This window comes from Carassius gibelio, chromosome A5 (assembly GCF_023724105.1).
Source record: "Carassius gibelio isolate Cgi1373 ecotype wild population from Czech Republic chromosome A5, carGib1.2-hapl.c, whole genome shotgun sequence".
Classification (NCBI taxonomy): Eukaryota; Metazoa; Chordata; class Actinopteri; order Cypriniformes; family Cyprinidae; genus Carassius; species Carassius gibelio.
Window position 1 is genome coordinate 7,485,011 of NC_068375.1, and position 22,187 is coordinate 7,507,197.

The 22,187-nt window shown below is 39.5% G+C and overlaps 1 protein-coding gene across 2 annotated transcripts in view; it reads left to right on the plus strand.

The window, feature by feature from the left end:
• Positions 1–21,975, plus strand: part of LOC127990744 (ephrin type-B receptor 4a-like) — a 38,949-nt gene extending 16,974 nt beyond the window's left edge. Inside the window, exons 2-17 of one of the 2 annotated variants that reach the window (XM_052591520.1) lie at positions 1,032–1,102; positions 1,191–1,472; positions 2,410–2,800; positions 7,685–7,840; positions 8,134–8,469; positions 8,551–8,675; positions 12,826–12,994; positions 13,213–13,312; positions 16,920–16,984; positions 17,087–17,200; positions 17,415–17,662; positions 17,736–17,951; positions 18,059–18,208; positions 19,013–19,206; positions 19,793–19,951; positions 20,838–21,975. In XM_052591520.1, coding sequence (XP_052447480.1) covers positions 1,032–1,102; positions 1,191–1,472; positions 2,410–2,800; positions 7,685–7,840; positions 8,134–8,469; positions 8,551–8,675; positions 12,826–12,994; positions 13,213–13,312; positions 16,920–16,984; positions 17,087–17,200; positions 17,415–17,662; positions 17,736–17,951; positions 18,059–18,208; positions 19,013–19,206; positions 19,793–19,951; positions 20,838–20,946 — 2,885 coding nt within the window. In that variant the 3' untranslated portion in view covers positions 20,947–21,975. The remainder of the gene's footprint in view (positions 1–1,031; positions 1,103–1,190; positions 1,473–2,409; positions 2,801–7,684; positions 7,841–8,133; positions 8,470–8,550; positions 8,676–12,825; positions 12,995–13,212; positions 13,313–16,919; positions 16,985–17,086; positions 17,201–17,414; positions 17,663–17,735; positions 17,952–18,058; positions 18,209–19,012; positions 19,207–19,792; positions 19,952–20,837) is intronic. The other variant, XM_052591521.1, reaches the window with a different exon arrangement.
• Positions 21,976–22,187: the final 212 nt, after the last annotated feature.

Genomic DNA, 22,187 nt, shown 5'->3' on the forward strand with positions numbered 1-22,187 from the left:
CTAATATAACACCCAGATTTTTGACTGTAGAGTAAGTAACAGTACATCCGTCTAGTTGCAGATTGTAGTCTACTAGATTCTGTGTACTGTTTTTTTGGTCCAATAATTAATATCTCAGTCTTATTACCAAGGGGCAACATGTATATTGAAAATAGAAGGGGACCTAGGACGGATCCTTGTGGCACTCCATATTTTACTGGTGATAAATGAGATGACTTCCCATTTAAGTAAACAAAATGGTAGTGATCGGACAGGTAGGATCTAAACCATCTTAGAGCCTGCCCTTGAATACCTGTATAGTTTTGTAATCGATCTATGAGTATGTCATGATCTATGGTGTCGAACGCAGCACTAAGATCAAGTAAGACTAGCAATGAGATGCAGCCTTGGTCTGACGCAAGGAGCAGGTCATTTGTTATTTTAACAAGTGCAGTTTCTGTGCTATGGTGGGGCCTGAAACCTGACTGAAATTCTTCATACAGATTATTTTTCAATTGAGCAGACACAACTTTTTCAAAAATTTTAGACATAAATGGAAGATTTGAAATAGGCCTATAATTTGCCAGTTCACTAGGATCTAGTTTTGGTTTCTTAATTTTTAGGGTGAACTATCCCTTTAAGCATGTTAAAGAGAGACGGTTTCTTTAACTGCATTAATATTATATTATCTGTAAGTACTCACCCTCAGGCTGTTCCAAACCTGTACGAATTTCTTTCTTCTGTTGAACACAAAATAATATATTCTGAAGAATGTTGGTAACCAAACAGTTGATGGTAGCCATTGACCTCGATAGTATTTATTCTTTCCATACTATGGAGGACAATGGCTACCATTTGGTTACCAACATTCTTCAAAATAACTTATTTTGTGTTCAGCAGGAGAAAGAAAGTTCAGCTTTTTTTTTCTTTCTTGAAAAAACATCCTTTTAAGATGTGAAGTACACTTTTTTAACACACAATTAAGCAAACAAGGCTAAATTTAATTTTATTGATTAAGTTATTTTGAACTCTTTCTATCTTGTGTGTGACAGAAGTCCTGATGAATACGAAGACAGAAACATCAGATCTGAAGTGGACAACAAACTCTGGCTCTAAACCTGAGGTGAGACCTGACCCCTCCATGTAGACCAAAACCCCAGTCAATGTTAACATAAATATGTTATTACAGCCCATCTCCTTCTTTTGTGCAGTGGGAGGAGATCAGCGGTCTAGATGAGGAGAGCAACAGCGTGAGGACCTATCAGATCTGCCAGGTCGACGGCTCGTCCAGTCACTGGCTGCGCAGTAAGCTGATCGAGCGCCGAGAGGCATCGCAGGTGTACGTGGAGCTGATGTTCACCATGATCGAATGCTCATCGCGAACCACGCACCACCGATCCTGCAAAGAGACCTTCAACCTTTACTACTACGAGAGCGACACGGATGATGCGACTGCAACCCACCCGGCATGGATGGAGAACCCCTATACCAAGGTGAGAAATCAAAGACAGAAAGATATGTAGACACAATTTTTCTTAAAAAGACGTACATTTTAGCATACTTCTTTTAAAAAGAGTTTATGGGAATAATATCTGTTAAAAGAAAATACTTATATGCAAACTGTATCTAATGTTTTCAGACACTTAATTGCATGCAAATAATTTATAGAATAATATTAAATTACATTTAGAGTGCTTTCTTCTTAAAGACTTAAAGTACACTAAGTTCTCTTTATATCATTACTTCTATTGTCTTTAAAGTATGGTTAAAGTCACTGCTGAATGTACTGACAAGAATTCATGGTGAACTAAATTATACTTTAATGTAATTTCTGTTGAAACTTGTGAGGCACTTAAAATTTTTTTTGTAATTACACGTAATGAAGTTGCAATTTAGTACTTTTAAACTAAAAATGTAATATTGAATAACACGCTACAATTAAAATTATAATCAAGTTCATCAAATGTGCTTCAGTGTGTTAGTCAGCACATCAAAGTGTACTGTTTTAAATTATAATTTAAACAAATGCACTTTAAAGAAAAACTTTCAAAACATTTGACATTTCACTTTAAAATATAGTCATGAAAATGTATTCTAAGAACACTTAATTTAATTCATCATTTTTATATATATATATATATATATTACACTTTTGTGCACATTGAGTGCAGTTAAGTGCACTTATTAAAGTATAGGGAGTATAACACTAAAATGACTGTAGATAGCACATCATTTGTGCTCGGGAGACTTTGATGAGAAATGTTTGAGATCACACTTTGAATAGGGTTTGGGTTATTATTGAAGTCTGTAGAGGTGATGTGAGATCATCCATTAAATCTCAATCCATCTATGTGGTCGGCTCTCGTTTAGTCTCATGGGAACAATTGATTTCTCTCTTACCAGTGTTTACGGTATCTCTGCTTCCATTAGGTCGACACGGTGGCTGCGGACTTCCTGCTGCGCAAAGGTGGAGAGAAGAAGTTTAATGTCAAAACGCTGCGTTTGGGCCCTTTGACCAAACGTGGATTCTACTTGGCGTTTCAGGCCCAGGGCGCCTGCATGGCACTTCTATCTGTGCGTGTCTTTTTTAAGAAGTGTCCGGCTCTCACACGCTCACTATCCGTCTTCCCGGAGACTGTTCCACGCTCGCTGGTCCAGGAGGCTGTGGGCCAGTGTGTGGCCAACGCAGTGCAGCCTGGACCCAATCCCAGACCGCCCAAGATGTTCTGCGGGGAAGATGGACAGTGGGTGGACCAGCCCACCACCACCTGCACTTGCCTGCCGGGCTTCGAGGCCAGCCATGGAGATATGGAGTGTAGAGGTGAGTGAGAACACAGATGATGAGCTGAAGCCAAAGATCCAGCCAAATCTCAGTTCAGTTTAACAGTTCTTTGATGTTTCTTATTTAAATATCATGGAATGTTCATTACGGCTGATTCTGGGCTCAGTGTATTGTGCTTCTATAATGTGTCACTACCTTGGAGTAGCATTTAGTTTAGTTTTATAAATCTCTTATGCTCATCAAGACTTCATTGGTGTGATCATATAAATACAGTAAAATATTATTATAATTTAAAATAGCTGTTTTCTATTTTAATATATGTTCAATTGTCATTTATTCCTATGATGCACAGCTGTATTTTCAGCATCATTCCTCCAGTCTTCAGTGTCACATGATCTTCAGAAATCAGAATAATATGCTGATTATTATCAATGCTGGAAACAGGTTATATTTTTGTGGAAACCACAATGTGTCTATTTCACGATTATTTGATGAATAGAAAACAGCATTTATTTGAATTTGAATTCTTAAGTAACTTGACAAATATCTTTGAAAAAAAAAATGGGTTAAAAAAATTATGTATTGAATCTAATACAATTTTTACTGTAGTGTATTTTCTATTACCACCTGATCATGAAAAATTACAGTGGAATATTTTCAGTTGAACATAATCTGTTAACTAACAATGGCGTTAATTATGTCGCAAGTAAATACTGTTGCACAATCTGATTTAATAATGATAAAGATTTCAGAGCTGGTCTTCCTTCCAGTTCGTCCCATAGGAGATCGAAGGTCAGGCTAAACACATTGCATTGTGGAGACTCACAGTGTGCTCTGGTTGAATGATACACATTTTGTCAAATGTAGCTGGGTTCTCATGCATACGAAACAATTTCTTACTGTGCACCGTATGCAGCAGACAGCAGCTCACCCTTCTGAGCATAAACCCCCATCTTTATAACTACTGTCACAAATGTATAATGAACCTGACAGACTGTCGAGTACAGAATATTTTACAAAAGCACACACTGCTTTTCTATCTTAAGAGTACATTTTAAGGACGTTTAAACTGACCACGACTGCAACTTCAGCACTGATAAGAGGCCAGAGAGACGGTAAAGGACAGATTGGACTGAATTAGACAAAGTCTGTGACACTTGAGAAAGAGGGAGAAGGGTGAGATGAAAGTCTCACAGAAAAGCCGTTTAGACCAGAGGAAGTGGAGATGCTCGCTGTGGAGAAATGAGAAGAGAGGATTATTTCATCAGTGTCCTACAGCTGGACACATTTTCACTCACTATGACATTACAGTCCTGTGCATCTGGGGTGCATTTACATTTCTGCATTCGGCAGACACTTGAATCCAAAGCCCTGTACACGTCTGGCCATTTCAGATGAATTGCAGAAGCATTCTTTTATCAAAGGGCTAAATCACCAGTCTTTGATGGTTTAATGTGACATGCTCACAGATGACAGATTAATTGCTTTTCTGATAAATGTTAGTCTTCAATGTGTCAGATATTTTGGGTCACAAGACCAAAAAAGTGAGATTGCATTCATGACTGCCATCTTTTGAAGAATGAATAAAGACCACAGCGACACAGATAAGACATACACTAGCTTTAGAGAGTTTAGGGTCGATAAGATTAAAAACAGTAATATATAAGTGTTGTGGGAAGCCTTTTATGTTCACAAAGGCTGCATTTAAGGGCAGCAAAAACAATAATATTGTTTATAATATATTATATATAATTATATAAATATATTATATATAAAAAAAAATTATATATACCAAATATATTGTAAAATGTAATTTATTTCTGTGATGCACAGCTGTATGTTCAGCATCACCACTACAGTCTTCAGTGTCACATGATCTTCAGAAATCAGAATAATATACTACTATTTACTGTTAAAAAAAATCTAATCTTGAAAGCTAATAAAACAGCATTAATTTGAAATAGAAATCTTTTGTAACGATATAAAGGTCTTTACTGTCATTTTTTATTCATATAATGTCTGAATAAAAGTATTAATCTTTTTGTCAATAAATACTGTCCCAAGCTTTTGAAATATACAAAAATCACTTCTATTTGACTTCTATTGTAAGTTTATGACAGCAAACACGTTTTTCCTTCATTTTACAGCGCTCAGTGATTCACAATGGTTTTCTGTGTTAATGGGCAGCACATGTTGCAGGCATGTAGATCTAGCTTGAGTTGACAGGGAAAAAGGATTTAACCGGGAAAAAATTATTTAATTTGAGTAATCGCGTCTCTCAGTGGAGTGGATCGGTCCAAATCCTCACCGTTTTCCAAAATGACTTCAGCTCTGTAAGTTTCTTGTGTTGGGTGGGGTGTAAAAGTCTATACTCATCTGTTAAACACCGCAGCTGTGCTTTCTGTGGGCGTGGACCCCTGGAGTTCACACACACACACACACACACACACACACACACACACACACACACACACACACACACACACGCACACACACACACACACACACTCAATGACTTACTCAGCATTCATCCACTCAAACACACTACATCTGCTGTTCATCCCTTTCTTCCACACACCCACACACACACACACACAAAGGCAGAGTATAATAGTGGCGCCTGCAGACAGGGATGTGTCCAGTACAAAGCCACTGTGATGACATGACCAATTAGGTATGAGCCGAGAGAATAAGAGAAAGAAAGTAGGGAATAAAAGAGAGAATACCGGACTTTATTGGGCAGGTGAAAAGCTGAAAATAATTGTAACCAAAGTTTAATGCATTATAATATCTGAAGGTTTGTTTTCATGTGTTTTAATGCATTTGTAATTTCCAAAGGTGTAACAATGAATAGATAAAATAAGTATTATGCTCTATTATAACCATGGTTCACGAGATAATATGATGCATTATAAGGTGCATTAAATTAAAACTACTTTTATAATGCATTATATATGAAGACTTTAAGTAAAGTGTTTTCAATAATCACATTATGCTGAATGCAGATAATATCACTTTTTCAGAAAGCATTTCCTTTAGTTTTATTTATGCAGGATTAGTTTTCTAAATGGCAATGGCAGATTATTGTCATTCGATGTACAGATCTGGATGGGATTGGACTATTTGTGGTCAATTAATAAATGATATGTTTAACACATTATGTGTGTAATTAAGGGAAGGAATGAAGAAAGATGAGGATCGTACCTGACGCTGCATGTAATCGATGTAATTGTCTTTTAGCGTCGACTTGGTTGCCAGCAGCACTCGCAGGACCACACAGAAAGCTTGCAAAAAGAAAAAGTCCTCCAGGCAGTTTAACAAGAAAATTAGCTTTAGTTATAGCATTCAGCGAAGATTAAAAATAAACGAGGAGTGGAGTTGTGAAAACAATAACATACCACAATCACAGACATTCCTATCTGGGCAAGATTGGTTTTCTCTGAGGATCCTCTAGCAAGAAAAAAACACCAGTAATTTGCTCAGTCATTTTGTCTTTTCCCCTGAGGCTGTGGATTGGATGGGATTCAAATCAGTGTGTGTCTATAAAAAATAAAATTTGCCTTGAGAAAAGGTAATCAGAAGTTAGACTCATTACTGTTCAGCACAATTTAAGGTCGGTATGATTTTTCTTTTTTTCTTTTTTCTTTTTGAGAAAGAGAAATTAGCTTTTTATTAATAAATGTTATTACTAAATTGATGAGAAGTGTCATTAAAAACATGTCACTTTTCAAATAAATGCTGTTCTTTTGAACTTTCAGTTCATCAAAGAATCCTGAGAAATAAAAATATTGAGCAGCACAACTGTTTTCAACATTGATAATAATCAGAAATGTTTCTTGGACAGCAAATCAGCACACACACACACACACACACACACACACCAGAGTTAAGCTGCTTTAACTGGGAGGATAATTCAGACCACGTTTTTGTCTGAGTGAAACTGATGCTAATCAAATCCAGATGTGTTTCCATCAATACGAGGCTTGTGGAAAACTGATTATGAAACAAACTCGTCTGTTTCTATCTCATGAGACTCTGCATTGCTCCTCCATACGTGTGTGTGTGCATGTGTGTGTGTGTGTGTGTGTGTGTGTGTGTGTTGTAAGTACATGTCACACCAGCTACTAAAGTTTCTTGGGTGACCTGAATGCGTGTGGGTTTTTCTGCTGAAAGTGTCAGTCGCTAGACTATAATTAAGTGACTGAGTGGCTAAACATGCAGAAGAGCCTGATCATATTTCATATATCATTCACCAGACTTTGCCATACAGAGATTCAGAAGCGGTTTCAAGCCTGAATCAAACCAGCATCAACTGAAATAGACACCAGCACATGTTTGGATTTGTTGTCTAAATGATTGTTTAAATGTTGATGCAAAAAAGGACAAATGAGGTTTGTGATTAAGATGGCAAGAGTGTGTGTGTGTGGGTTTATCTGATGGGAAAGTGTTTGTTTAATACATGATAACACAGCACTCATTCCCACACAACCTGTGTTTCTCTGTTGGACTGAAAAAACTATGGTGGTCCAGACTGGTTTAGCTAGAAAACAGGAATAGTCGTGTGAACATTAGTGGGTTAAAGTTTGAATTGAGAACTCTGTTCATCAAAGAATAACAAAAATCACGGTTGAAGCAGCACAACTGTTTTTAACATTGATAATATTCAGAAATGTTTCTTGAGCAGTAAATCATCATATCAAAATGATTTCTGAAGATCATGTGACACTGAAGCCTGCAGGAATGATGCTGAAAATACAGCTGTGCATCACAGGAATAAATTATATTTTAGTATATTTCACGTAGGAAACAGATTTTTTTAATTATGATAACATTTTTCATATGAGTCTGTATCTGTGTGTGCTTTCCCTTCCTGATTTAAAAACAACATGTTTTAAGTGTCTCTGTCTGGTTCTCTCTGTCCAGTGTGTCCGGTGGGTCGTTTTAAGATGGGATCTGGTCCTGGCCCGTGTTCAGTGTGTCCTGACTCCAGTCACACAGGAGAGACGGGATCCGCCTCATGTGGGTGTCGCCCTGGTTTTTACCGGGCCCCTGCCGACAGTCCAGATACACCCTGCACACGTGCGTACAGCTTAAATCCTCCCGTCCCTTAACCCTATGAAGACTGCTGTTTCTGAGACCTTAAGTGTATTTTCCTCCTTGCATATGAGCTCCATATTCTCACCATATTGTACTATATGAGCCATAATGAGCCTGATGTATGAAATATGATGCTTAAAAAAAAACATGATTCAAATGATTTCATTTCTTTGTGGTCTGTATTGGATACTACATTGGTTTTTATATTGCATTCTGGGTATTGCAGACATGTCATCAAGATAAATCAAGCGTCCTGTGTTTGTTGTCCTGTCCAGGTCCGCCTTCGTCCCCGCGCAGCCCTGTTCCCCAGGTCAATGACACGTCTCTCACGCTGGAGTGGAGTGAACCGTTAGACAGTGGGGGCCGATCGGACCTCACCTACAGTGTGGAGTGTCGAATGTGCCCGGCCCCTGGGGTCCCCTGCGCGCCATGCGGGGACGGTGTGAATTACCGGCCGTCCCAGACTGGGATCCAGGGCCGGCGCGTGAGCATTTGGGGTCTCCGACCTCACACCACCTACAGCTTCACCGTGATGGCCCTCAACGGGGTCTCTCCTCTGACCCTGCTGGGGCCCGCGGGGGACACCATCAACATCACCACCAGCCCCAACGGTGAGAGACAGAGAGACAGCGAAGCTGCACATGATGGAAAGGTGTTTTAGTTGAGTGTGTTAATTGCTTGTGTGTGTGTAGTTCCTGTACTGGTGTCGGGTTTGAGGAAGATCGCAGCCACAGAATCCAGCCTGACGCTGCACTGGAACACACCGACCCAATCACACTACAGGATCCTCCAGTACCAGCTGCGCTACTGTGAGAAGGTGAACTACTACACTGCACTATACCACTCTACACCATACTACACGTGCACTTGTAGTCAACTTTAATTCTTAGAAGTACATTTTTTTTACACTGCACTATTAATGAAATAAAAGGCCACTTAAGCATACTTAAAGATAGACCCTTTCATGGCTGTTTCTTAACACACTTAAGTAGACTTCACTTTGTAATTATGCATAGTTAAAAATGTTATCAGTGCATTTCGTCTTAAAGTGCATACCAGTATTTTTTTTTTCTAAGGTATATTTATAAAAGTTAGTTACATGTCCTTATTGAACTATGGCCTAATCCTGGATTAGTCTAAATCCTGTCTGTGAAACCAGGCATATATGCGCTAAATAGCAGCTTCATTACAAAAATATGTAAATTCAAATATATTTTAAAACAGGACATGCAAGTTTGCACATGCTACTGTGACAAGAAAACGTCTCAGGTTACTAATGTAACCATGGTTCCCTGAGTAGGGAACGAGACACTGCGTCCTCTAGGGGTCGCTATGGGGAACACCTCGTTGTGACCTGTGTCTGAAGCATACATTGAAAAAACACCAACTTGTTGGCCGGCGACAGCCTCTGACGTCACTACCGGTGTGACTATAAACAACCACCGGGAGAACACGTTATTCACTTACTGAAGCTTGCATCCGAAGCATGGCAGAGAGCTATAGGACGGAGTGTATTGTTCTCTACGCAGGGAGCCATGGTTACATTCGTAACCTGAGACGTTCCCTTTCAAGGGAACTTTGAACTGTGTCCTCTAGGGGGCGCTATTGGGGACAGTATACCCACGCCGCCATGCTAAAGGGAGTGCAGGCCAGAATCATGGCGAGCACTAAGTACCAACTCTACCATTTCCACAGGAGTTGCCCCTGGGACGTTAGACGGCTGTCTGTGACAGTACCCCTTACGGCCAAAGGACTAAGCTACATACCCAACTTAATTGTTAGGGCCTCGGCCCAGGGTAGAGCTGGAGGCTTGGAATCAGTAAAGATTCCTTTAAAGGGATACGGCTAAGAACCTAGCATTTTATACCAAGTCTCGCCTGTTACACAGGGGCTACTGCTAGCTTTCGCATAAGCTTGCTGAAAGAGCTATCTCAACAGTTCTGTAGTACCAACACCCTGTTTAGATAGGTATCCGAGGATACATGGGTGGACTGGCACCCAAGATGAACGGGGCTTTAACCAACTCAAGAAAGGGCACGAAGCAAACACGCAAAGCCATCACCATATAGGATTTTAGAAAGACCGCAGAATACTTGCGTGTGAACTTACCACAGTGTGGATTTCAGAAAGTGTTCAAAGACTTCACGTGCACACTTACCATAGCATGGATTTTGAAATACTGTTCTAAGGAGGGGCTCTCGTGGCACTCTGATTGAGCAGCTCATAGATGGAATAGTGTATCTCAAAACAGTATGTTTGAGAGTCATCCACTCGATCTATGGAAACAATACTGGAGTGCTCTGGTGAAAAAACAGAGAACTCAGTCTCACATGAGAGGAGAACTCTGAGCTCAGAGTAGCGCGCTCATAGGCGACCCTTTTTGGAAAAAGGAGGCACTGCTAAACCACCACGAGAATCACCCAAATAGCCCCTCATTTTGAGGGAAGCGATGCTTGAGGTGTATAAACAAATACACACTAGCTGAATGACGCCAAAGGAACCAAGATCTAATCATCTCAGGAAAGGGAACGAAGCGGAGCACATAACCCTTACAGTACAGGATTTCAGAAAGTGTGCAGAGTCTTGCCTGCACACTTACCACTTACGTGGATTTTAGAAAGTACACAAAGCTTAGCGTGTGTACTTAAAGGTTCCTAAGCATTGCAGAGGTGCTGAATCGCATGGGAGATTTCAAGCTCAAATTTTAGAAACCTCGGACGAGGGGAGCATCACTAGAAGACTTGTGTAACTGCCAACTCCACTTCCCGCTAGATGCAAGAGCCACTACTAAGTGGCCAGGAGACCCCTCGGGGTGACCTGGCTGGACATCCATGAAATTCCCTGCAGTGCTGTGCCAGGCCTGATGATCAAGGAGGCTCCCTCAGAAACCTGTGATCTCAGCCACCTAATACCGGAACAAGCAGAAATAAAAAAATCCCCAAAGGGAACGAGTAGATACCTCTGTATCACTAAGATTCGGACGAGAACGCTACCTGGTCTAGATTATACCCCTTAGGTTCTGCTTACCTCCTCGTGACCCACGGTTCCTCTAACCCCTGCCCGCTGGTGGGGGAGGAGCGTGAGCTGCGACACTAGCCTTCTGTGCCCGTCTTTGAACCTCAGATCAAGACAGGCCAGGACCCCTATGTTGTTCAGGTTCAGACCTGGACCTTCGTGGAACGAAGGATCTAAAAGCAGCAGAGCGCGCCTTCGTCTCCCTGAAATTCTCAATCGCCGTCTCAATGGAAATACCAAAAAAGTTCAGAAGGCGAAACCTGAGCATCGAGAAGAAAGCCTTTTCTTTCCTCCTGATGTCTGCCAGGTTCATCCACTGATGTCTCTCCGCTGCCACCATGGCCCCCATAGTCCTGCCCATGGCGGAGGCAGCCTGCTTGGTAGCACAGAGAGAGATCCGTGGTGCAGCACATCTCGGCTACCCGATCAGAAAAAAGGCCCCCGCCTCTATCCAGGTCTCTTCAGATCATCCTGATATGCTTAAAGCACCAGCATTGTGTGTAATAAAGCCACGGCCTGACCTGCTACTGCATATGCCTTGCCATTTAAGCAAAATGATTTTCTGAAGGGGCTTAGATAGCAAGGAGAGAGATTAACAGAGGATGTTTCCCCTGCAGAAAGAAATTTTTTAGCTCTTTCTACAGGGGGCATCCCCTCATAACCATTTTCGTGCATCACCTCGATGTTGGCAGATTTAATGTCGTGCCAAAACCAATGGATGTGAGAAGAAAATGGCCTCTTTCATTTCTTTTTTATCTCTGTATGACGATTATTCTCCTCCGTGCCTCAGCAGCAACAGGTCCTAAACAGCGGGAAGCAGATGGCTGCCTTTTAAAAAAAAATTGCATTGAAAAAAAGGCTCACAATGCCTGCAGATTGCACCCTCAAAGACATCGCTTGCGTGCTCTTCACCCAAAAAAATGACACAACGATTGCGTGTGTCATCAGCTGTCAAAAACGCAGACACGGATGCACATATTGTCTAAATGCTTGCTAGTGGTCGCCATGATGAACAGAGAAAGATCGCTCTTACCGATTTTTTCAGATGAACGCTTCAAACAGAACAGTCAGCGAAGACGAAGAAGAGAATGACGTGTTCTCCCCATGCTTGTTTATAGTCGCGCAGGTAGTGACATCAGAGGCTGTCGCTGGCCAACAAGTTGGTGTTTTTGCCATGTATGCTTCAGACACGGGTAACAACGAGGTGTCCCCCATAGTGACCCCTAGTGGACGCAGTTCGAAGTTCCCTTGAAAAGGAATTACTACACTATTCTTGAAGTGCACTTCATTGAATTGAATGTATATATATATATAGTAAAAAAAATTTTACCAAAAAAATATTTTTGTTATATATCAAAATAAAAAAATCTTTGAAATGTACACATTAAAAAAGTGTCAATTCAAATTACATTTTAAATCATTGTTTTAATATTTTTTTTGTGCTTTAAAGAAGTACACGCATTTTGATGTGCTGACTAAAACACTAAAGCACATGCAAAATTCTTGATTATTATTTGAATTCTAGTGTGTTATTCGATATGACATTTAAAGTTAATATATTTTAAATGCACTAAATTGCAATGTCAAATATATTTTAATGCAAGTTTCAATAGAAATGGCCTAACAATGCCATAAATGCTATTTACTGACAATATCAGTAATTATGAAATTTGCATATAAGATGTATTGAAGTTGGTCAAAAAGCACTCTTAAGTTCAGCTAATTGCATTTAATAAAAATTTTAACTATAATGCAATTTCATTTAAGTACTTTTTTTTACTAACCTCTTCACGTCTTTAACTTGCATTCAAGAGGTCTCACATTGGTTTCAAAGAGCACACAGCATTTGCTCTCTCCTCTATTTCTATGACCTCTCCCTGTTTCTCTGTCTCCATTCAACTGAGAATCGACTAAATGATTTTAATGGAAGATTGGTGTGTGTTCTTTGACAGGAGCGCGGCTCTGAGGAGAACTCCTGTCATTATATGGAGAGTAATCTCAACGAGGTGGTGTTGAGTGATTTGCGCAGAGCGACGCAGTACGAGGTTCAGGTCCGCGCTCGCACCTTGACCGGCTACGGTAGCTTCGGTCAGGCTGTCGTCTTTCGGACCCTTCCTGACGGTAAGAAAAGTTCTAGTCGGAGGCGTCAGCACAGTCTTGTGATAATTTATTAAAGCCCAACTTTTTGTTCCCTAGAGTCTTGTTTGAGAAGGCGTTTTATTGATTTTTTTTCCCCTCTTTGTGTAGATCGTAGCTATTTTTTTTTTTTTGAGATTGTATTTCTGTTTTTAACCCATCTCTCTCTCACTCTGGCTGTGTGCCTCTCTCTGTTTCCCTAGAAGATGATTCCTCATCTCCGCTGCTTGTTACCGGGATCCTGATAGCCACGGGCATGCTGCTGCTCATCATCGTCATTGCTGCTGCGATCTGCTGTATAAGGTACAACAAGAGACAAACAAGAAAAAGAGAGTGTGAGGTTGTTATAATTGGGCTTATGTGGAAACTGTGAGTGCAGAAAGCTCAGGAGATTACCACATAATCGAACAGCTGTCATTCACACCTCCCCTGTCCACGGCCTGTTTGCTATTTAGGCTATTTTTAATAATGCTCTCAGCTGTGTCAAACACATTTTACTATAGTTAAATGTGCTGTTTACAATGTTGTGATACTTTGTTATCCTGGGTTAATGATAATTCAATTAATAGTAATAGTAATAATGATTTTAGGACTATCTGTTTTATCGAGTAATGCATGAGTCTGGGAAACCTGTTTGGAAATAGTCATTATTTTTGGCCAAATGACCAGTGTTGTTATCGTTTAAACTAAACTTAAACTAATACCAGGGTTATTATTGTTAACCAAAACTACCAGACCCCCCCCCAAAAAAAAAAAGTTGTTACTTGAAATAAAATGAACATTAAATGGAATTAAAAACTAAATATAAAACTAATCAAACATATTAATATTAAAAATGTATTTTAGCTACAGTAACAACCCAGTGAACGACACACCTGTCCTTTACTTCACATTTGCAGAACTGCACTGACTTTTCCACACAACCATTGCAGAAAAAAGTGTTAATTCTGTGTGGACCTAATTAAATGGAATATCTAGAAGTGACAATGACTTAATTTGCCTCTAGCTTTTCACACACCAGCCTTTTTGAGCCGAAAGACCTAATGTACATTTCCAAAGTGATCAGGCTGTCCTAACAGTTATTTCAGCTACATGAATTCCTGGGAATTGAGAGAGAGAGAGAGAGAGAGAGAGAGAGAGGAAAAGGGGAAGTTGAGACAGGATACAGTTTTCCCACCCCAGTCTCCACAGGCCAAATCAGCAGAACAATAGTCATGACCCTGGGGTACACACACACACACACACACACTTCTTTACGGGCAGGTGTACTTGCACAATGAACAAACTTTTTTACATTCTTACACTCCAGTGGACACACAAACTCAGACCGCTGATAAAGGGACGTATGTATGGCCACGTATGCATGATAAGATTACCGTAGCATGGCTGCTTAGTAGTTTACATATATTGTTTACATTTAAACATGTTACATATACAAACTTTCACACCTAGTTAGACGGAGAGTCCCTACAATCACTCTCTCTCACACACACACACATACACAAACACACACACACTGGGATCCTCCGGTCCAGACCTGCCATCAGCAGTGGGTGGGACAAACGCGGTTATTTTAGTCCTGGGAAATCAGGGAGAAAAAATGTATTGCTATTTCAAAGCTCTGATGTTCTCAGTCATGTATTCATCAAAAATATTAACATTTGTGTTATATGTTTCTTAAAATGCTTTGATATAAAACCCACCGAAGTATCCCTTCTCCTTTTAACTGAAGTCACAAACCAATGAGGTTCTCTGAATACAGTTTGGGGTCATAAGCAAGTGTCCACAAGTCCAAAGCACAAAGAAGGAACGAGAAGGACATTCAGTGAAAAGGGAGAGAAGAAAATAACAAGAATAACAAGGAGAACGAGCTTGAACAACCGGAGTAATTTAAGACGGCGTTAGAGTATAATACACTATGAGAGTCTGTTAACGGCATAAGGCATCAGAGCCTGAGGTGAGAAACAGAGACACAAGAAAAGACACAGGAAAAGGAAGAATGGGGTGGAGAAAGGGATTTTTTTTTGTACATTCAGTTCATTCTTTGCTCAGAGTAATATGACAGCACAGCACAAAAACAAACATGAAACAATGCTAGCACACTGTGCCCAAACCAGGCATGACACAACAAGCTCCCAGTGTCAAGGATTTTTCCACCTTTGCTAAAAAAATACAGATTGCACACAAAGTTTAAAGTAAACCTGACTCCAGATTCATGCAATCTGTCATTAGCATGTGGCTAAGCTAACAACACAATCCTCACATGGAACACACAATTATTGGGTAATGCATTTTACTATTTAATCAAATGCTTTTAGAATAAACATTTCTTAACTAATCAGACATTTTTTATGAATCTTTTTCACAGTTTTCATGTGGTCAGTAGGGAACAGGGGACGTTCACACACATGTTATATTTTTTAAAAGTTATATGTTAAAATGTTCTTAAAGTAATATTTATGGAAAGTTCTTATAACTTTATTAATATTTGTTATATGTTATCTGAGATCAACAGTCTCTGAACGTGAGTATGATTTTATTTGTACTTTAACGGTTTTAGAATGTTGAGAGAAAACTTTCTCAGAATATTTAAAAATAAGCATTCAAAGGACATTTTATCTTGGGTGAAAAAAAAGTTAATAGAATGTAAGAAACATTTTTATAACATTTAAATAACGTTATAATCAGTACAAGAAAACCGGGCATTTCAAATTTTTTTTTTTTTTTTTTTTTTTTTTTTTTTTACCTCGGACATGTGTCTGTGATGCCTTAAAACTGTCTAGTTAAGCCATAAAGTACCATTGATGTACTTTTTGCAGCAATGGAATGAATATGATTCATGATATAATGCTTTATTTATAGAAAATATTATTGCAGTTTGTTATAACCATACAACACAAGTGAGACCTAGGGATGAGCGTATCGATCTTGAAGTAGCGATATAGCGATACTAATGCGAGTATCAACTACATTTCAGAATAAAAAGGTTGCATTTTATGTATGCGACAGTCTATCACTGGCAGTCCCTTATGAAAATGAACCATATAGTATTTTTACATTTCTACAGTAAACATGTGTAAGCAAAAATATAATATAATAAGTTGCAATTAAGGCGTTGAATGTTAAAATGCATTTCAAATATAGTTAAGTGGATATCATTACCCATTTTACTCTTAGAAATTAAATAATAAAAAGACGCAATAATGGAAAAATTAAGTTTAGACTTATTTCATCATATCGTATCTTAATTTAAAAGTATCAGTATCGTATTGGTATCGGTATCGCCTATGCGGGCCTTTAAAAGTATCGTATCATACTGGTATCGATATCGCAGATACTGGCCTTTAAAAGTATCAGCATCTTATTGAAAACAAAATAAGTGGTATCTCCCATCCTTAGCAAGACTTAACAGCAGTACATTGGGTTTGGCATTTCTCCCATTAAACCTGATGATGTAAAGACACAAAGGAAATGGATGCTGTTCTGCTGGTGCTCCAACCTGGCTTAATAACTAGCAAGACTTTCATGGCAAGTCAGTAAAAGATCCTTTGCTAAGTGGCCAACAACAGTCAACCTGCTAGACTAGAATTAAACCAGCACTTTAGCAGCAATTGGTGATTTGGGATGTGTGGAGGCAGACTGATTGAACAGAAGAGCATGACACATTAACTCAAATGAAAACTCCCTCAGCTGTGAAATGAATAATAGCTTGAAGCCTCTGCTATGTGTTTTTCCCTAATCCTGGAAATGGCCATTGATATCTAGAAAGCTAAAATGTTTTTTGTATTTGAATATGCATGTTACACTGTTCTTGCATGCATTGTGTGAGGTTCATCACCAGTGTTTGGCATTGAAAGACGTTTGATCGTGAAGCAGACATTGACATCAACTATGCATTTTCTGTTCACAGGAAGCAAAGTCATTTTAAAAATTCAGAAATGAGTGACAAAAATGGCCAGTATCTCATGGGTCACGGTGAGCGCAGAAACACACACACAACATCTCACTGTAATTCTGCATTCTGGTTAAACTGTGGGGTTTTTGATTAATGTAGTAACTGACATTTTTCCCTCTAAGGAGTGAAAGTTTACATTGATCCATTCACTTACGAAGACCCTAATGAGGCCGTGAGAGAGTTTGCTAAGGAGATTGATGTCTCGTGTGTCAAAATCGAGGAGGTTATTGGAGCAGGTAAGACTTCAGTGTTTTATAACACATTATAAGGATATTCTTAAGGCATTATAATGAATGCACAATGCATTATAAAAATAAAAGCAAGCCCCCAAAAATCGTGTTGTTGTTACTCATGGCTTATTACAGTCACAACTTGTAAGGACTAAAAAATGATTTGGGTGAAAAGATTAAATAATTCCCAAAGCTGAGTCCCTTGTTTTGTCATTCTCAGGTGAGTTTGGAGAAGTCTGTCGTGGACGGCTGAGGATTCCGGGGAAGAAGGAGAACTATGTTGCCATTAAGACCCTTAAGGGTGGATACACAGACAAGCAAAGGCGGGACTTCCTGTCCGAGGCCTCAATCATGGGCCAGTTCCAGCACCCCAACATCATCCACCTGGAAGGCATAATAACAGCCAGCACCCCGGTCATGATCCTCACCGAGTTCATGGAGAACGGCGCTCTGGACTCCTTCCTGAGAGTGAGTATACATGTTTGATCTCACAGGCTCTCGTGCACGAGGACCGTCTGACACAGATCTTCTTTCTCTCCAGCTCAACGATGGCCAGTTCACTCCGATACAGTTAGTCGGGATGCTGCGCGGCATCGCGTCCGGAATGAAATATCTCTCGGAAATGAGCTATGTGCATCGTGATCTTGCCGCACGGAACATTCTGGTGAACAGTAACCTGGTCTGCAAGGTGTCCGACTTCGGCCTGTCGAGATTCCTGCAGGAGAATTCGTCTGATCCCACGTACACCAGCTCACTGGTACGCAATGAGAAGTACTTCACATGAACTCATATCATAGGGGGGGAAATTTAACCGAGCATGTCCAGCAATGCAAGCGATGAATTATCCTGAAATGTTTTTTTAAGGGTGGAAAAATTCCGATCCGTTGGACATCACCCGAGGCCATTGCTTTCCGTAAATTCACCTCTGCATCAGATGTGTGGAGTTACGGCATCGTCATGTGGGAAGTGATGTCGTTCGGAGAGCGGCCATACTGGGACATGAGCAACCAGGATGTAGGTGTTTGCATGTTTGACATTTTACTGTGATTGCATTTTGTTTTGCATTAAGTTAAACTTTAAGTTAATTCAGAGATACAGTAGAAATCTTGTCCAGATGGTTATTTTTGTTATGGATATAATTTAATTATAATAATGTATGCATTTTAGCAGACGCTTTTATCCAAAGCGACTTACATTGCATTTAGGCTAACAATTTTCTCCTAACATGTGTTCTCTGGGATTCGACCCCGAACCTTGCACTTGCTAACCCAATGCTCTACCACTTGAGCTAAAGGAACAATTATGGACAATTGGAGATATTACTTTCCATTACAGTATAGTTCAAAAGTGTTCTGTCTATACATTTTTTTCTTGTTGTTGTTGTTAAAGAAGGTAATGCTTTTGCTCCACAGAGTTGCATTGATCAAAAGTTTCAAATGAGTAGTATTTTTTTTTTCTATTCATCAAACAGTCCTGGAAAAAAAAATGCATCCCAGTTTTCACTTATAATTGTGATTTCTGAAGATCATGTGACACTGAAGACTGGAGGAATGATGCTGAAAATACAGCTGCACATCACAGAAATAAACTACACTTTAACAGATATAAACATAGAACAATGCTGTTTTAAATTGTAATAATATGTCACAATATTACTATTTTTACTGAATTTTTGATCACATAAATGCAGCTTTGGTGAGCAGAAGAGACTTCTTTTTAAAACAAAGCCTACTCAGAACAAAGCTAAGTGCTAAAATTGACATTACACATGCATTTTCAGGAAAGTCTGTAAAACATGATCTCTTTTTACCCAATCAGGTGATTAATGCGATTGAGCAGGATTACCGGCTGCCGCCGCCCCCCGACTGTCCCACGCACCTGCACCAGCTGATGTTGGACTGCTGGCAGAAGGAGCGGACGGCACGGCCACGCTTCTCCAACATCGTCTCAGCGCTCGACAAGCTCATTCGCAACCCTGCCTCGCTTAAAATCACCGCGCAGGAGGGGGCAGGGTACGTTTAATATCCATTACAGCAGTACATCACTAATTATTCCAGTTATGTCAAAGAAAAACCACAAAGACCAAGCAAATAAATCTAAATGTCCAATGCATGTAACTTGCATAAAATTGCGGTTTGAGGTCTTGATTTAGAATCGAATAAATTCTAGGACACTCCCTGATTTAGTTCTGTTGCTTTCGGTTTTATGTTACTGTGTCAACACCAAAAAAATCTATGTTGGACAGTAACGAAATTTCTGTAGAATAGTCCAAAACTCGTCACATGTGATTCCAGCAATGCATTCACCCAACAATGCTCGTCAACCAAGAGCATAGCAGTTCCTGTTTAAGGTTTGGTTGCATTTCCCTCGGTCCATCACTTCCTTAGCTTGGCTCTCATACACACACAGTATAGACTCTTGTATGTTAGTCAAGCCCCGCCCCTCTCAGCATGTTGGCCTGTCAGTCTGTCAATCAAGACTCAGCGTGACTCAGTATCTCCTCGAGGGAAGGCCGTCAGAGTCTTCCTCTCTCTGGCAGTCTTCCTAAAGGCTGACAGTTACATGCCTCTTAACACTTGTCTCTCTCTTGTTCCTCAGACCCTCTCACCCTCTGTTAGACCAGCGCTCCCCTCTGACGCCCGCGACCTGTGGGACGGTGTCTGATTGGCTCAGGGCCATTAAGATGGAGCGCTACGAGGAGAGCTTTCTGCAGGAGGGTTACACATCTATGCAGCTGCTCGCCCACATCACCACAGAGTGAGTGAAGATAACAGCACATCCATTCAGCTACATCACTCAGCTGGAAAGGTTATGGAAATAATCAGATAAAACTGACAGCAAAATAGAAGTAGGACTTAATTACAAGGAAATTGTTCTTGAAGAATAAATACGTGAATTTGCAATGAAATTCATGAAAATAAAAAACTCAGAAACGAATTAATTATATCATATTAAAATTGTATATATTAATAAAATATATATACATATAATATGTGACCCTGGAGCACTAAAACAGTCTTAAGTGGCAATTTCTATTTTGAATAAATGCTTTTGAATAAATACTTTATTTGTCGAAGAAAATTCACATGCAGGTTGCAAAAAAAATATATAAATATTAAGCAGCACAACCGTTTCCAAGATTATATTATATTATATTTATTATTACCTTTTTTAAAGTGTTTGAAAGTAGTGTCTTCAAGGCTGCATTTGACTAAATATCTATAAATTGAATTATCTTTTTTTTAAAGAAGCGTTTTCTGTCTGATTATATTTGAACATTGATCTATTTAAGTGATGCTCCGCTGTATTTTCAGCATCATTACTGCAGTCTTCAGTGTCACACGATCTTCAGAAATCACTCTTAAATGATGATTTGGTGCTTTGAATTTAATTGATTTGGAAATCATTTGTAAAAAAATAAATAAATAAAATAAAACTGTCAGTTTTGATCAGTGCAATGCATCTATGCTGAATTAAATTAATGACAAAAATTATCCCCAAACTTTTGAACCATGAGGGTTATTTATTATATATCCTTATTGTTTTTAATGATGTAAACCCCATAATATAATATTTTCTATGCTCATGTCATTATTTTAAAAGCTCTTTATCCTCTCTCTCTCTCTCTCGATTCGTCTGTCAGGGATCTGCTGCGTTTGGGAATAACTCTGGCTGGTCATCAGAAGAAGATCCTGTCCAGCATCGAGGCTCTTGGGATTCAAAACCAAACTCCAGGGAGTGTGCTCTACTGAGTGCAGCGTCCACACACACACACACACACACACATGCTGAGTTTGCCTGAGAACTTGGTGTAACCTACACACTCACAATCAGGAACATTTGTACTTCATTTTTTACCGGGTCACTTAAGGGTCAGGATGGCTTACTTGCTTCCAAGACTACCTAAAGGAAACCAGTCCAGGAACCTGCATCCCACTAATATTACAAAGCGTTATTTGTGATATCAAGCGGCTCTCGTAGAGATGTTATCCCCATCATTTCAAGGAAAGACGTCTCTTTCTCAATGCAAAGACACTGATGAAGTATTTCCATTTTTGTAGAGTATTTTTCTAAAGGAGACTTTCATACTGAAGAGACGGGCAGAGGATATGCAGCAAAAGATGAGAACTATATCAGGAGAATTTGGATACAAGTATCAGATCACAGACTGTGTGCGAACGCTCACATGCTCACACACACTAAGTGCCAAGTAATTGGTATCTTGTTTAAAATGATGCACTCAGTGTGTGAGTGTGTGTGTGAGCTGCAATAAGAAAAACGAGCACAAAAGTCGTAGCACTTTTTTTTTTCTTCAAAGAGAATGAGGCAGATGTTTCTTTGATGGTTAAAATATGCGAAATGTATGTGCTTACACACACACACACACACACACACACACACACACGTTTAGACTGCAACACTTGACTGGCACTAAAAAGAGACCAAATAAAAGAATGTCTGTTGTTTAATGAGTCGCCGAAAGACTCTGAATGTGTGCCATACTGTTTAGTTTATTACGGGAATGTTGTGCTGGTTTGAAGCTGGTGTCCATCATCACCTCACCACTCAAGATCCAGAAGCCACCCTCTCGTCCCACGCAAGGGATTGTGGGTAGGAGGATTTGGTCTTCACATTGGAGACCCAAAAGAACAAACCAGGGACTTTTATTGTGTTGCCTCTTTTTTTAATTTGTATAAATTTATCTTGATTTATGTAAAAGGATTAATTTTCTTTGTCAGTGTAATCTATGTTTCTGTTACAATAAAGATATACATTCAGTCTTTCTTTGCTTCTCTGAATAACACGAGGTATTCTTGGGACCCACTGAAATGTCTTTTACTACCATTTACAGTATGTAAAAAAAAACAAGAGGTGGGATAAGGTTAAAGGTAAGAACAGCTTTGGTTTAAGTGTGGTCCTGTTTTAAGGGTAGGGATGACAGTGTAATTATAGATGTAAAAACAGAAATTAATTCCAGATGTGATTACAGGAA